Source organism: Henckelia pumila, chromosome 4 (genome assembly GCF_033568475.1).
Source record: "Henckelia pumila isolate YLH828 chromosome 4, ASM3356847v2, whole genome shotgun sequence".
Classification (NCBI taxonomy): domain Eukaryota; kingdom Viridiplantae; phylum Streptophyta; class Magnoliopsida; order Lamiales; family Gesneriaceae; genus Henckelia; species Henckelia pumila.
The window spans coordinates 206,948,034-206,965,442 of record NC_133123.1 but is presented as its reverse complement, the minus strand read 5'-3'; the positions used below and the strand labels follow the sequence as shown (position 1 = coordinate 206,965,442).

The 17,409-nt window shown below is 42.2% G+C and overlaps 1 protein-coding gene across 1 annotated transcript; it reads left to right on the top strand.

The window, feature by feature from the left end:
* The first annotated feature begins 532 nt into the window (after window positions 1-532).
* On the top strand, window positions 533-2,651 carry LOC140865133 (small ribosomal subunit protein eS10z-like). Its single transcript, XM_073269655.1, has 5 exons — window positions 533-634; window positions 755-803; window positions 918-1,197; window positions 1,527-1,662; window positions 2,360-2,651. Exons 1-5 carry the CDS (start codon window positions 632-634, stop codon window positions 2,423-2,425), a joined length of 534 nt encoding a protein of 177 aa, XP_073125756.1. The 5' UTR covers window positions 533-631; the 3' UTR covers window positions 2,426-2,651.
* The last annotated feature ends 14,758 nt before the right edge of the window (window positions 2,652-17,409 follow it).

Here is a 17,409-nt window from a genome sequence, read left to right as displayed (position 1 = left end):
TTATAAATATTTCCTTTCAATTAATGACGAAGTTAATTTGATTTTCATTGAATTTTTCATATTTATTTTCATCAGTACAATTTAGTTTCTTTAGTTTTCGACGCCTAACCGAGAAGATTATAATCGACGATTGAACTGGAGCTCACATTCATTTGATTTATATGTTAAAGTTTTTTTTTTTAAAAAAAATAATTCATGTTTTGGCACGTCCACAAGCACACAACCATCCAAATTTTGTGTCAAACATATATATATATATATATTAAAAAAAAATAATTCATGTTTTGGCACGTTCACAAGCACACAACCACCCAAATTTTGTGTCAAACATATATATATATATATATATATATATATATATTATATATCGATTTATCATTTATATATGATGTCTCTTTCAATTAGTTCTAAAACTTTATTTTTACAAATTAATTGAATTCATAGATAAGAAAGGGAAAGCATTTGTTGGTCGCTTCCTAGGGCCTGATTTGGGCTTTCGACAAGGCTCATATAAAGCCCATCAGTTTATGAACCCAACAAGATAAATACTGAAACCAGCTAGGGTTTTTGTTTCACCGAAGCCCTCGAAATCTCGTGTGTTAGCTGCTGTGTCGCCAGCTGCTCAGTAGCCATGGTGAAATTCCTCATTTCAATAATAATTAAGCTCAAGTTTTCTGTAAATTTTCATGTTTTCTACATGATATATATATCCATTTATTTGTCATTATAATGATAATGATTTTTTCTGTTACAGATCATCCCGGAGAAGAACAGGAGAGAGATCTCGAAATACCTCTTCCAAGGTCTGGTTTTTATGTTTATTTTGGTGTATTTGTTCGGAATTTTCTGTAGTTTGTTTGATGCAGTGAAATGCTGTGGTTGACATTTTCTTACAAATTTTTTTGGGTGCGTTTCAGAGGGGGTGTGCTATGCAAAGAAGGATTATAATCTCGCGAAGCATCCGGAAATTGATGTGCCTAATCTGCAGGTGATCAAGCTGATGCAGAGCTTTAAATCGAAGGAATATGTGCGTGAGACTTTCGCGTGGATGCATTATTATTGGTACCTTACCAACGATGGCATCGAGTTCCTTCGCACTTACCTCAACCTTCCATCGGAGATCGTGCCTGCTACTCTGAAAAAGTCTGCCAAGCCCCTCGGCCGTCCAATGGGTGGTCCCCCTGGTGACCGACCACGGTAAATATATATCTTGTTTTCATTTATACTCCGTTTGTGCAGTTACTTTTTATGGCTTTGTTGGTAAATGTATTTAATTGAATTGAATATTTATGTCTGGTGTGGGATTGAGTCTGGTTTATGTCTCACAGTTTGATTTTACTTCTTATTGTAGTTGTGGTATGAATTTGGGAATGAGCTATGCTTGTTTTCTTGGTCTGTTTATGTGTAACGTATTCTATTCATGGGATAGTTTGTTTTTATTTTGTTTTCGAGGAATTGAAGCTTTTGAACATGTTAAATTACGTTTCCTCAGATGCGCTACTTTAAGTACTTGGTTTGTTGTACAGAGGGCCTCCAAGATTTGAGGGTGACAGGCCAAGATTTGGTGATAGAGATGGCTACCGCTCTGGGCCAAGAGGACCACCAGGTGAGTTTGGTGGTGATAAGGGTGGAGCACCAGCTGATTACCAACCTGCCTTCAGGGTAATCCTTGTTCTCTGGTTCTGATGTTAAATTTTTAGTGATCAGCATTTTCTTCTTTTCTCATGATATTTTTGTTAGTATTATTTTTGGACATTAGTGTTTCAGGAATCAGGATGATTAATTGTTCTAGTGTGGAAGTTAACTTCGTTCTGTTAGACTAAGCAAAGCTAGGCTTAATGGGATCAATCAATTTGAGTATTGATCAAGGCGTGTTGAGCTTGTAATATGTACAAAGAACATAACACCATGGTTACATATTGTAGTTTGCTGTTGGGGGGTAGTTGAGTATTACCTTTCCCTCGTAGAACATTGATCTTAACAGAATTGGGCTGTGCGGGTGTAGAATGTTTCCGTTGGAAAGCAATTTTCTGGTATACATAGTAATTTTTGTTATTGGAAGTAGTTGAACATCAACCTTTCGAACATTGATCTCAACAGAAGTGTGCTGTTGGGGTAGTGCGGAATGCCACCCGTTGAGAATCAATTTTCACGGTAATTTTTCGGTCTTGGGAATCGGATCCGTTTATATTAGATGAGCTGAGACTTGAGCTGGTTTGCTGTTACATTTTGTTTCCTCACGACCCAAGTTTTGCTGACGATTTTGTACTAAAGAGTTCTTATCTCATGCAGTCATGCTAGACATGAAAATGAATAAATCGACTCTGTTTACAAACTTAATTATCCTTTAATCGTGTAGGGTTCTGGTGGACGTCCTGGTTTTGGTCGAGGCTCTGGTGGATTTGGTGGAGCACCTCCCAGTTGATTTCTTTTGTTTGGTCGATTGTTTTCGTAGCTTTCACTTTCAGTGATCAGGAATACAGATGTTGGAATCTTGTCGAACCTAAACTTGCATTTTCAATCAAACGCCTACACTGTCAACAATTTGTTTTTTGTTTTTTTTTTATTTATTTTGTATAAGTTTCTTGATCAACGGCCAAGAAGGTTACTCTATTTTCGAATTCTGTGTTGTTTCGGTGCTTGAGAAGGAAGATTCCGCTTACGATTTTCAAAATGTTGTGTTCGGGTTTTTACTAGGGCCCTGATTTTTACTCCCCCGGTTTGGCGACGGGTACACGACGAGCATTAAATCTTCAACATTTTTTAGGTTTCGGTTTTTAAAGAAATATTATTAAAAAAAGGAAATATAAATAATATATATATAGAGTTTGTGTCCACCTATCATAAAAAAAACTTGAAAAAACTCTATATATATATATATATATATAATTTTGATCTCCTGCACTAAATTTGTGAGCGATCACTAAAATCTTGTAGTGGGTTTTTGTGGTGCAAAAAAATAAAAAAAAATCACTAAAATCCGATATTGGATTTTAGAATTTAGGGACTTGGCATCGGGTTTTATTAGTTGTTCACAAATTTTTTTATACTCTAGAATGCAATGGATCATTTTTGTATATATATATATATATATATATATATATATATATATTAATAACCATGGGCTCATGTGATGGTTTGTCTTCCAACCCTTCACATCTTTCATGCATGTGATGGTTTGTCTTTCAAACTTTCACCTCCCAACTGAAATCATTAAGAATAACATTTGCATATAAAATCCATAACCTAAACATTTAAAACCCATTATTTCATATTTATTAATTATACCGTCCAACATCAGCTTGCGTCCATGTCATTTTTTTTTCAGGTCAATTGATGTTCATGTTATTTTTAATTTTTTTTTCAAACAAGGAAAGTCCCAGACAACAAAACTATTATTCGAAGCGCTCCATGACACGATCTTATCCGTGCCAGGGTCTTCCACCATGTCATGTTTTGGCTAGGAATAGGGGAGGAACATTTGCTGAAGGCATCGGTTGCCCGCGTCGGAGTAAGAAGTCCATCGCCGCCCACCTCCCGGCGCTGGAGGACAAATTAGAAGCTGGCACCTCCATAAAGCAAGAAGGTCACATGTCGATTGACGGATGCATAATAGTTAGAGGAGATTTTGAAGCGATGCTGAGAAAATTTGGGAGAAAAAACCGTAATCATATGCATATTGCATAGGACTTGCCATTTTATTTCAGAATTATCCTAGTTGTTAATTGTTATAATAGCCTTTTTAACTTCTTTTGATTAACTTATTGATTATTTGGAAGAAAAAAAAATTAATTTCCAATATTATCATGATTAAATTGTAAATAAATCTCCAAACTCAAACATAATTTTTCTTTAACTCCCTACTCTAAAGATTCTTTCCAATTACTCCCTAAGACCACCAAACTTGGTTAATCCAATGATTAAGTCTTGTACTTGATTTATGCTAATATGTGCATATAATCTTAAGATTTTATACTAGATTCTGAGGATTTTGTGCTCATTTATGGTACAGAGAATTATCTGCTAAAATTGGTATCAGAGCCTTAGATTAAATATTCAGGCATAATATTGTTCTTTAAATCATGCTTATCTTTAACGAGGAGGAGATTTTCTCCAAAAAATCATGAATTCATACGAAAGTTTGAACAATATTAATTTCATATATATGGAACCTTATAAACAAATGAATCTATTCAAAAATAGATTCTCCACAACAGATCCCATCATAGAGGATCAGGATACTTTTTCAAGCACTGAAGGAATTAAGAAATATGATTCTTAATTCTCGATTCTTAGAAATTACCCCAAATTCTTCTAAACTCTTCGGAGATCTTAGAGAAATCCAAAATACGATATAATATTACAGTAATCAATTGTATGGTATACCTCGACAAATGGGAGATATTCTTAAGGAAAAAAATTTTCTTGTAACGCTTAAGGATCTTCAAACAATAATCCAAAATCTAGAACAAACAACTGGTTCTAGAAAAGGTAATACAAGAGGAAGGTTACCACCTTTTTAGGTACTGAACCTTTGTTACATCAAAAGGGTGAAACAAAAATGGTACAAAAAACTTTAACATATGAAGAGATGATGATCAATCTTATAAAAGCAGTATCAGAGAAAAACTGAAGAATTCATTAAACTTTTAGAAATGAGTCTAATGTGATCGATAAAAATCGCTTGGGAAATGTAGGGACCCAACCCGAATCCACTACCTAATCAGAGTTAGAGCATAATTAAGCATGCATTTAAAATAAATCTATGCGGAAGACTTAAATAAAAGCATATCGGTAGAATATAACCGGTTAAACAAATTCGATTATATAACCCAATCGAATAAACTTAAATAAAACCTACAGCTAATCTTGCTATCTCCAAAGGTCACTGGCATCTCCAAGCTCCTGGGGTTCAATCCTGCACCTACACCTACCCCGTCAAATGAAGTATCCAGATACACAGAAAAGACTAGACGTGAGCGACTATGCTCAATACGAAAATACGAGTAAACATACAAACATGATGCATGCAAATGACAAGGTATCCATATCTGGGATATGAGTGGTACAACTCGGGATAATCCACTGAGTACACTTCTCATTCCTACCGGACGTGGACCGTGCCCTACAGATGTCAGTGCCGGCTAACACGTCGGTCGCGGGACGCTCGACATTGACCGTCGGAACAGGGCTGAGCGGCCCTACATAGCTCATCTCAAAAGATGTACATGCTCAATATGATGTGAACATGACGCATAATAACTCATGCAAAACATAGCACATAAATGAAACACATAAGCATGCATACCCGCTGGATCTCAGTCAGTACTTACGTACCTTACTACAGATAGTCCTAGCAGTCCCTAGATCACCAACTCTACAATGAAAATACTCATGCATCATTCATTAAGCTCTAAAAGCCTTAACTAAGCTATTGCATACTCATAAATAATTTAAGGAGACCATAGCTATACCTGCGTTCGTCGTCAGCTCGCTGATGGCGAATACCTCAAAACTTAGGCACAACTCCGCTACAAAACCGGGATCGCTCCGCTACTTCCGAATTCCCAATAGGACGCCTAGAACTCCCTAGATCTGACTAGAAAGATCAAGGAATCAGAGAGAAAAGAGGAGAATGTGCAATGAGAAATGAACTCGGCTACCCCTTATATAGACAACGATCGGACCGTCCGATCCCACGTTTGGATCCTTCGATCCAGTTCGGAGCATCCGAACCCTCCATACGAACTTTTTCTCCCTCAGCCAACCACGTGTCAAGCTTCCAGAGGACGCCTGCTGACACGAGTTCGGAGCCTTCGATCCGTCTTCGGATCGTTCGAAGTCACCCTTGTGACGTCACCAATGACATATTATTCTAGGATAGCTGGCCATGCACGATCGGATCCTCCGATCTGCGTTCGGACCGTCCAAAATCTCCAGAGCTTCCGATCCTTGGCTCTTTTTCCAGTTCGGATCCTCCGAACCTACAGGCTGCAACGGATCATCCTAACCCTCAGAACTTTTCGATTAATTTCGATTGTTCTGGATCCATTTTTGGACTCTGTTAATCCATCAGGAATTTTTTTAATCATGTTTTAATTAATCTAAATATGATCACACGATTAATACTCATTAATCGTTAATTCTGGATACATGTTACTACATTCTCCCCCTTTAAAAGATTTCGTCCTCGAAATCTAGGGTAAAACCTCGAGAACGTACTAAAGACCCTTACTTTCATGTCTGGTGGAATAGCTTTCGACACACTCAGACTCTTACAAGTTCCGCTCACGTTGAACCACTTTCAGCGTTCCTCAAATTCCTTAATCGATTCTAAAAGCTTCTGCGCCATTATGTGAATGTCTAACTTCCTTGGCACTAATGTATCACAACACTAATACATCTTCCGTCGTAACCACGATCTCATTGATCACGAAGGATACAAACACCCGCTTGATCGAGATCATCGTCCCAAGGAAAATCTTAGACTGACAAAGACCAAGTCATAACCTGATTGGCTTACGACATTCGTCAAATCCCTAACTGAATCTGACCATCTAATGGTTTCAAAAGCTCTCGGTGCATAACACCTCTAATCAGGAAACACCAATCCCAACACTGTGCTAACACATCCTATCATGAATCTCTCTTCAAAAGAATCCAGTTGACACAAAGCTATACTCCAACGTAACTGCTAAACACGATTTCCAGACTGGTTATCCTTCTTATGCTCCCCTGAAGCAAACAAGCTTCCCAAGCAATACTGGGAATTCAGCCCACCATGTCTAGTGCGAATCACAGTTCACGTTTCTTAGTAACTCAACACTGTGTCATGAAGGAACTCTCATCATATGACAATCATGTCACAAAATCCTTTCGTAACCATTGGTCTGCGAGGCCAAACGCATACGCCATAATGGAAATCATCGCATCTCCGATGATCTACATCATCTCGACCACATGTTACTTACCCATGAATTTCAATCGATAGGCTACTTAAATCTTTCTACCGGATTCAGTTATCGTTGGACATCCCCTGGTAGTTATACATACTTGCAATCGTTGTACACACATCAAGACTGAGGCAAGCTTCCACCAAAATGCTCGACTAGGACATTCCACAGTGCACTGGCATATGAAACTCTTCTTATCCTGTCTCGAAACTCGACAATCATTGCATCTGGTATAACCCATCTCAGAGTCCCCGATGACAACCATCACCGCAAATTCTATCCTTACGAGATCTGACCAATTAATCCCAACGGATTCAACATTTCCACTAACTCATGTTCCTGCTGAAACGCATCAGCCCTGACATGAATTGGAGAAAGATTATGATCTCCGATGAGCATGTCATCCCTTGGAGTCGTCACAAGATATTGGTCACCAAGTTACACTTGACCCATCCCTTACTCAACCTGAGTACACTATTGCTTAACACGAAGCAATTGCTTAGATCAATTTCGGCTTCTTCTTAACAGGAAAACACTATCCTTGGAAACTACCCATTTCCCTTGCTTGTTCATTCTGTCAAGTTATCACTTCACTTGACCTTACAAGTCAAATTGCAATCGTCCTCGATTAGCAACAATTCCAAAAGATCTATCTCGGGCAAACCAAGAGATTCTCAATTACTCAAATCGTCGACTGCTCTGAGACTGTACCAAGTACTCGTCTCTAAGGCACCAAGCGACAACATACTACTCCAAGTACTTCTCGATTCGCTATGTCCTAATCATCACTGATTGGACTCAACCTATCGACCTCTCCGATCTACTACGGCTCACACTTAGCTGGGTAGTGAAATCAAATCAGGCTACCTACTTGGCGCTGTAGTGACCCTTACCCGGATCACCTACTAAACAGAACTTATGCATGCAATTAACTTAATAAAACAGATATCAGAATAAAACTGCGGAAACCATTAACATTATACAATCCCAAGTAAAGGAATCTGTAATTATCTAATAAAATACAACCAAATTGAATAGCTGTATAAACCCAAACAACAGTAATAAAACCTAGACGAAGCTCCAGCTGGCCAACCACTGACTAGCCCCTCCTGGATCCACCCTCCTCGTCCAATCGCAAACCTGCCCCATGGAATAGTGTGTCCAGAAAATACAGAGTACGAGACGTGAGCATAAAACGCTCAGTGCGAGAGTATGAGTATACATGCATGCAAAGTGAACTCCCTATAGACTCGAGGTCAAGGATCAGATAACAGAGACAGACCGGGCCCTGGTATGTAGCACGCTGTGCCGTCGCTTCAGGAGGTGGCTCCCATACCGAGATAACCATGGATACGCCGGACCCAAATCGATGGAAGTCCATCCACTAACAGGATAGGGTACAACCCTACTAACAGACATCTCGAAAGAGATACAGCAAGATGCAAATGAATGCAGCATAATATCATGACATATAAATCATGCAGTCACATAATACATGCATACTCAGTCAGGATATCTCGAACAGTACTTTCGTACCTCAATACAGTGCAAGATCTACCAACTCTAGGTCCACGCCTATAGTCTGCTCTACACTGCCAAATGATACTACTATCATTAAAGTGCTCTAAAAGCCTTAACTAAGCTATTGCATACTCCTAAATATTTATAGGAAGCAAAAGCTATACCTTCGTCCGTCGTTAGCCCTTTGATGTCGATGCCTCCAGAACTTGGGCACGACTCCGCTACGACTACCGAACGCCTCTCCGACCTCCGGACCAAGCCTAAGAAGACTAGAACAGCTCCAAAAGGACTAGAAAGGAAAGGAGAACTCGGAATTGGCAAATGAAAGTGAAGCCTCGGCCTTCTATTTATAGACAACGATCGGAACTTCCGATCCTTGATCGGAACGTCCGAACCTCGATCGGAACGTCCGATCCTGTCATCGGAGCTTTCGAAGATCCTGATCTGCCACGTGTCAAAATATCACTTGATGACTCCGGATAGGGGTGATCGGAGCTTCCGGTGCTGATCGGAGCTTCCGATCCAACCACACGTCATGCCTGACGTAATAACATCGGTGCCTCCGATCGCTCATCGGAGCTTCCGATCCTGTTCGGAGCTTCCGATCGTGCCTTCGGAGCTTCCGATCCGTCCGATACCTAATTCAATTAATTAGCATTAATCCTTTAATTACTCAATTAGGGCACGGGCTACTACATTCTCCCCCACTTAAGATATTTCGTCCTCAAAATCAGATCTTAAGTACCGAATGCAAATACAGAAATCAGAAACATTCTTTATTCAAATCAAACGTTTACAGAGTTTGCAACTGAATACAACTTAAAGAATGAAATCAAAACAACTCAGGATGGTCTTTACGCATCCTGTCCTCAAGCTCCCAAGTAGCTTCCTCAGTGCCTCGGCGCTGCCACTGAACTAAAACCAAAGGAATGACTTTGTTCCGTAAGACCTTATCCTTATAATCCAGGATACGAAGAGGTTTCTCAACATAAGTCAAATCCTTGTCTACCTGAACCTCAGATCGCTGCAGAATATGAGATTCATCCGCCACATACCGTCGCAAAAGAGATACGTGGAACACGTCGTGAATACTGGATAGATGCGGTGGCAAAGCTAGTCGATAAGCCAAATCGCCAATGTTCTCCAAGATCTCAAACGGACCGATAAATCTGGGAGACAACTTGCCCTTAAGGCCAAATCTGAGAATCTTGCGAAAAGGTGACACTCTCAGAAACACTTTCTCCCCGACCTCAAACTGCAAAGGCCTACGCTTGATATTAGCATAACTGGCATGACGATCCTGTGCAGTCTTAATCCGTTTCTTGATCTGATCAACAATATCTATCGCCTGCTGGATAAACTCCGGTCCTTCAGCCTGTCTCTCCCCCACTTCTTCCCAAAAGAGTGGAGTACGACAACGTCGCCCATACAACGCCTCAAAAGGTGCCATCCCAATACTAGTGTGATAGCTGTTGTTGTAAGCGAACTCGATCAACGGCAAATGATCCTGCCAGGCTGAACCAAAATCCATGACGCACGCTCTAAGCATATCCTCTAACGTACGGATAGTGCGCTCTGACTGACCATCAGTCTCCGGATGATAGGCTGTACTCAAACTGAGAGTAGTACCCATCGCACGCTGAACACTCCCCCAGAATCTAGAAGTAAACCTGGGGTCCCGATCGCTGACAATGCTCACAGGCACTCCATGAAGTCGGACGATCTCCTGAATGTACATCCGTGCCATGCGATCCACAGAGTACTCTCGGCTATAGGCAATGAAATGCGCTGACTTGGTGAGTCGGTCCACCACAACCCAGATAGCATCACAGTTCCTCGGGGATACCGGCAAATGGGTCACAAAGTCCATAGAGATAAACTCCCATTTCCATTCAGGAATAGGCAGACTGTGAAGCAATCCTCCAGGTCGTCGGTGCTCTGCCTTGACCTGTTGACACACCAAACATCTCGAAACAAACTGATAAACACTGCGTTTCATTCCCTTCCACCAGAAACGAGTACGTAGATCCTTGTACATCTTGTTGCTCCCAGGATGAATACTCAACTTAGTGCGATGTGCCTGAGATAAAATCTCCTCTCGCAACTCTTCATCCTGTGGAATCACAAGCCTACCAGACAAACACAGAAAGCCATCTGACTGATAATGAAATCCAGACGAGCTACCCTCGTTAGCTAGACGAGCTAAACGCTGGGTCTTTGAATCAGACATCTGAGCATCTCGGATCCGCGAATACAAGGCTGGCTCAGATAATATCGCAAACATCTGGATACTCTGCATACCTTTCTTATGCTTGAAGGTAAAACCTGAAGTACAACAGTCACTGATCGCACTAGACATCGAACAAGTCTGAAGTGCGGATAGTCGCACCTTGCGACTCAAAGCATCAGCGGTGAGATTAGCAGCTCCCGGATGGTACTTAATCTCGCAATCATAGTCCTTAAGCAAGTCCATCCAACGTCTCTGTCTCATGTTCAATTCTGCCTGAGTGAACAAATACTTGAGACTCTTATGGTCGGTGAAGATCTCAAATTTTTCGCCATACAGATAATGACGCCAGATCTTCAAAGCGAACACAATGGCTGCTAACTCCAAATCATGGACTGGGTAATTGTCCTCGTGAAGCTTCAGCTGTCTAGAAGCGTATGCGATCACATGCCCATTCTGAGTCAGGACACAACCTAACCCTTGAAGAGAAGCATCTGTGTAAACTACATACCCTCCAGATCCTGACGGTAATGCTAACACCGGCGCAGAAGTCAACCGCCGTCGAAGCTCACGGAAATTCTCTTCACACTCGGAGGACCACTCAAAATCCACACCCTTGCGGGTAAGCTGCGTCAACGGTCTAGCTAACTGAGAGAAGTTCAGAATGAAGCGACGATAATACCCTGCTAGACCCAGAAAACTACGGATCTCAGCAACTGTCGTCGGACGCGACCAATTAAGTACCGCTTCAATCTTGCTTGGATCAACAGAAATCCCCTCCCTGGATATGATATGGCCAAGAAAGACCACTCTATCCATCCAGAACTCACACTTGCTCAGCTTGGCGTACAACTGCTCATCTCGAAGAGTCTGCAGTACCAACCGCAAGTGAGAAACATGCTCTTCCGTATTACGCAAATAAACCAGGATGTCGTCAATGAAGACAACGACAAACTTGTCCAAGTACTCCCTGAAGGCACGGTTCATCAAATCCATGATAATAGCCGGCGCATTAGTCAAATCAAATGGCATCACTAGGAACTCGTAATGCCCATAGCGAGTACGGAATGCAGTCTTGGCTACGTCCTGATCACGGACTCTCAACTGATGATACCCAGATCTCAAGTCAATCTTGGAGTAAACTGACGTGCCCTGCAGCTGGTCAAACAAGTCATCAATACGAGGCAACGGATACTTGTTCTTCACAGTCACTCGATTCAGCTGTCGATAGTCAATGCACAGCCGCATCGACCCATCCTTCTTCTTCACGAAGAGAACAGGAGCTCCCCAAGGAGATACACTAGGACGAATGTACCCCTTGTCCAAAAGATCCTGTAGCTGATTCTTTAACTCACGCATCTCTGACGGAGCCAGACGATACGGTGCTCTAGAAATAGGCGAAGTACCCGGCATCAACTCTATGCCAAACTCGACTTCCCTAGCAGGAGGAAAACCCGGAATCTCATCAGGAAACACATCTGGAAATTCATCCACAACAGGAATTCTCTCTATCCCAATACTCTCAGCGGACAAATCAACTGCATAGATAAGGTAGCCTTCCCCGCCAGACTCCAGAGCTCGACAGGCTCTCAAAGCTGATACCAAAGGCATCGGAGGTCGCGCTCCCTCACCATAGAAAAACCAACTCTCACTCCCTTCCGGATGAAAGCGTACTAATCTCTGATAGCAGTCCACTGAAGCTCGATAGATAGTCAGCACATCTATTCCCAGAATGCAATCAAAGTCGTCCATCGCCAGGACCATGAGATTCGCCAACAGAACGTTCCCTTCGAACTCTAAAGGGCAACCCATCACTAGACGCTTAGCCAAAACAGATTGGCCCGTCGGAGTAGAAACAGACATCACTACGTCTAGTGCAATGCATGGTAACTTATGCCTCTTAACAAAACGTGCAGAAATGAAGGAATGAGATGCACCAGTGTCAATAAGTACAAGAGCAGGTATACCATAAAGCAGAAATGTACCTGCGATGACTTTCTCATTCTCCTCCACAGCCTGATCATGTCTCAGGGCAAACACCTGGCCAAAAGCTCGTGGCCTCAAATGAGAACTCCCAGTAGACTGTCCCTGCGACCTCTGCTGAACGGTGGCCTGAGAACCCGATCCTGAACCAGAACCAGAACCGCCTCCCCCAGACATTGGACAATCTCTCCGGATATGACCAGTCTCTCCACAACGGAAACAAGCTCCAGAAGCTCTACGGCACTTGTCGGATGGATGGTTCTTCCCACAGTGATCACACTTGTCCTTCTTACCAAAACGGACAACACCCCCAGAACCAGAGGAAGAAGAAGATCCAGACTTCTTGAAAGTTTGGGCACGGGGACCCAAAGAACTAGCAGGCCTCGACTGAGGGAAAGACCTGTTCCGCCGAATGTTGTCCTCTGCCTGATGACAACGGCTCACCAAACCCTCGTAGGACATGTCGTCACCAACCGCCACACGGTCATGGATCTCAGGGTTAAGGCCCTGAAGAAACAGATTATACTTCATCTCTGAGCTATCAGCAATCTCGGGGCAATAGGATAGCAGATCAAAGAACCTCTGCTGATACTCATCGATAGACATGGTTCCCTGTCGCAGACTCAGTAGCTCGCCTGCCTTCGACTGTCGGAGTGCAGGAGGAAAATACCGCTTTTGGAAAGCTGTGCGGAACTCGGCCCAGGTGGCCACTCCTCTCGCCGCAACAAAAGGTGTAGAAGTAAACCTCCACCACCTGCGCGCACGCCCATCCAGAAGATAGCCAAGGGTCTCCACCTTCTGCTCATCGGTGCATTGGAAAGTCTGAAAAGTCGTCTCCATCCAGTCTAACCAGTTCTCCGCATCCTCCGGAGACTCACCTCCAACTAAGGGTTTAGGACCCATAGCTAAGAATCGACGCACAGTGAAACGCTCGTCGTCATGATGACGATGACGCCATTCTCGACGAGGCTCCCGGTCGGCATCACCCCAACGTCCGCCAACACTGCCATGAGAACTCTGGTCGTCACGATTTGACATCTACAAAAATACCTCAAGATGAGACTAAATCCCAAGAAATCTTTTGCATGCTCTGATACCATAAATGTAGTGACCCTTACCCGGAGCACCTACTAAACAGAACTTATGCATGCAATTAACTTAATAAAACAGATATCAGAATAAAACTGCGGAAACCATTAACATTATACAATCCCAAGTAAAGGAATCTGTAATTATCCAATAAAATACAACCAAATCGAATAGCTGTATAAACCCAAACAACAGTAATAAAACCTAGACGAAGCTCCAGCTGGCCAACCACTGACTAGCCCCTCCTGGATCCACCCTCCTCGTCCAATCGCAAACCTGCCCCATGGAATAGGGTGTCCAGAAATACAGAGTACGAGACGTGAGCATAAAACGCTCAGTGCGAGAGTATGAGTATACATGCATGCAAAGTGAACTCCCTATAGACTCGAGGTCAAGGATCAGATAACAGAGACAGACCGGGCCCTGGTATGTAGCACGCTGTGCCGTCGCTTCAGGAGGTGGCTCCCATACCGAGATAACCATGGATACGCCGGACCCAAATCGATGGAAGTCCATCCACTAACAGGATAGGGTACAACCCTACTAACAGACATCTCGAAAGAGATACAGCAAGATGCAAATGAATGCAGCATAATATCATGGCATATAAATCATGCAGTCACCATACATAAACATGCATACTCAGTCAGGATATCTCGAACAGTACTTTCGTACCTCAATACAGTGCAAGCTCTACCAACTCTAGGTCCACGCCTATAGTCTGCTCTACACTGCCAAATGATACTACTATCATTAAAGTGCTCTAAAAGCCTTAACTAAGCTATTGCATACTCCTAAATATTTATAGGAAGCAAAAGCTATACCTTCGTCCGTCGTTAGCCCTTTGATGTCGATGCCTCCAGAACTTGGGCACGACTCCGCTACGACTACCAAACGCCTCTCCGACCTCCGGACCAAGCCTAAGAAGACTAGAACAGCTCCAAAAGGACTAGAAAGGAAAGGAGAACTCGGAATTGGCAAATGAAAGTGAAGCCTCGGCCTTCTATTTATAGACAACGATCGGAACTTCCGATCCTTGATCGGAACGTCCGAACCTCGATCGGAACGTCCGATCCTGTCATCGGAGCTTCCGAAGATCCTGATCTGCCACGTGTCAAAATATCACTTGATGACTCCGGATAGGGGTGATCGGAGCTTCCGGTGCTGATCGGAGCTTCCGATCCAACCACACGTCATGCCTGACGTAATAACATCGGTGCCTCCGATCTCTCATCGGAGCTTCCGATCCTGTTCGGAGCTTCCGATCGTGCCTTCGGAGCTTCCGATCCGTCCGATACCTAATTCAATTAATTAGCATTAATCCTTTAATTACTCAATTAGGGCACGGGCTACTACAGGCGCGATCAATAATCTTGACTCGGCTGCCACAAATCTACTATTCCAAACACTTGGAATACCCAAATCGCTCTGGTTCCAACACACCTATACTCGATAGCCAAAAAATAGCTATTAGTAGTCTATTGGCACCATCTCGCACCTTGCTACTGACAACTGCCTCGTACTATGGAATCAAATATTAAGGCGAACTAAATCCAAGAAATGCTAGTGATCTATCTGTTGGAGAACGGTGATCAGATCAATCAGGATTGATACCCGGTGCAGCAGAAGTTTAAAAATTTTTATATGAAACGATTCCATAATGGGTATCAAAACTTTACGATTAAATTGTGTGTGTAAAAATTAAATAACAATTATAAATTTTTACCTCCAATCTCGAATCGAGATTATGGACACCAACAGATTACTCTGCTCTTGTTGTATATCCCTGGAACTGATGGACGAACTGTTCTTCAATCAGGTCCACGAACAGAGATTTAATCCCTCTGATAGATTGCACTAGAAAATCTATCAGAAGTTTCTACGAAGAGAATTAACGAATTTGATCCGTTAAACCAGACTGTAAATTCAAAATTCACAAGCTGGATTTTCACGAGCAGAGAGGGAGGGGGCGGCCACTTAGAGAGAAAATCAGTTAGGGTTTTCGAAAATTGTGACCTCTGTTGTGTAATTTCTGTACGGCAATAACTTATTTATAATGAGGGCTGCTAACAGATTAGGACCCATTAGTCATAAGTTCAAGCCTGACAAGCAAAGCCCGCATGTTCAGAAATTAATATAAAATTCATCGTGACTCAGATTGATAAACCAATTTCACCAATGTTCACAGAAACCATTTTTGCATCTTTTAGAGTCAAGATAAATTTTCTGAATCCGAATTCAGTGATTTCCAAAAATGCCCATCCCTATGTCATTTTAGGAAATCTTACTCCCTCTACTCTTAAATAAGAAGTCCCACTTCTTTGTTCATTAAATTTAACTCTTTAAATTTAACTATCTCAACGGGGATTAAAAATCCATTACTCTGTGTGACCCTCAATGGTTCAGGGATACAGCTAGCCGTGGGCTCACAACTCCTTGTGACTCGGAACAACAATTTCCGACTTGCCCATCGAATCATGGTAAGAGCGCCTAGCAACATCGTCCCATGATTCCCTAGGTATCACTGATAGTGCCTGCAAGAACCAATAGATTTTGGTTAGCGTACAGTACGGTCCCTTCATCCATATATCCCGATCGAATCAACAACCATTGGTAAATCGAGAGTCGTTCGAGATTCGATAACTATGCAATACATCTTGAAGATCAAATAGTGACATCGCATGTGTTACTAAGAAACCATTTTTTAAAACACATCATGTACTCTGGCCAGAGATTCGTCACACTAATATCTCCTCAGATTGCATAGGATATCCACACTCGCAAGTATGTGGTGAATCCTTGACAACAAAGCATCGACTCCTATATGTGCCATAACTGTACCCAATCCCGTCACCTGATGACCCCAATAGAGTCGGTAAACGAGTCAAAGCACAGTACTAGCATATAGAGTCTCAATGATGTTTCAAGTAGTAAGGACTAATGGTGTACAACCAAAACCGCGGACTTTATCCACTCGATAAGTGATAACCACTTGGAAAGTCCGGATAGGGTAGTTCGATCATTCATCGTATGAATATCCATTTGCATGCTTTGAACATCTCTATGTTCCATACCAATGAAACGTGGTACTCGGCATCGCAAATGCTAGTCTCAATCTCGAGCGATCCTTATCCTTATTAACGAACGGCTCAATCGACTAGGAACAGTTTAGAATATACAGTGACTATAAGATGTGTTTCATGATAGCCATCCCCATGTGCTACCACATCTTACATACACTATAGTATATTCAAGGTCTTTATCAAAACAACAATAGTATATCACAATATAACAATATGAAGAAGGATAAAGTCATTGCCATTAATAAAAGTGTAAATTATATTAAACAAAAGATTGTTTATACAAAGAGTCATCAAAGCTCTTAGCCACAAGTTGGCTCACCGGGCACCCACTCTTTCAATCTCCCACTTGCCCTAAAGCCAACTAGTCATACTACGTAGACCCATTGCTTCGCGATGTTTGTCAAATAATGGTCCTTGCAAGGGCTTAGTAAGTGGATCAGCGATATTGTCTGCAGAGGCCACTCTTTCGACAGTGATGTCTCCTGTTTCCACGATCTCCCGGATGATGTGGTATTTCCTCAGTACGTGTTTGGATCTTTGATGAGACCTTGGT

What these genes read in the sequence shown, in the direction of transcription:
- LOC140865133 (XM_073269655.1), top strand. An exon ending in CCCCCTGGTGACCGACCACG is followed by an intron (nt 1,198 to 1,526) that starts GTAAATATATAT and finishes TTTGTTGTACAG; the next exon opens with AGGGCCTCCAAGATTTGAGG. An exon ending in ATTACCAACCTGCCTTCAGG is followed by an intron (nt 1,663 to 2,359) that starts GTAATCCTTGTT and finishes TTAATCGTGTAG; the next exon opens with GGTTCTGGTGGACGTCCTGG.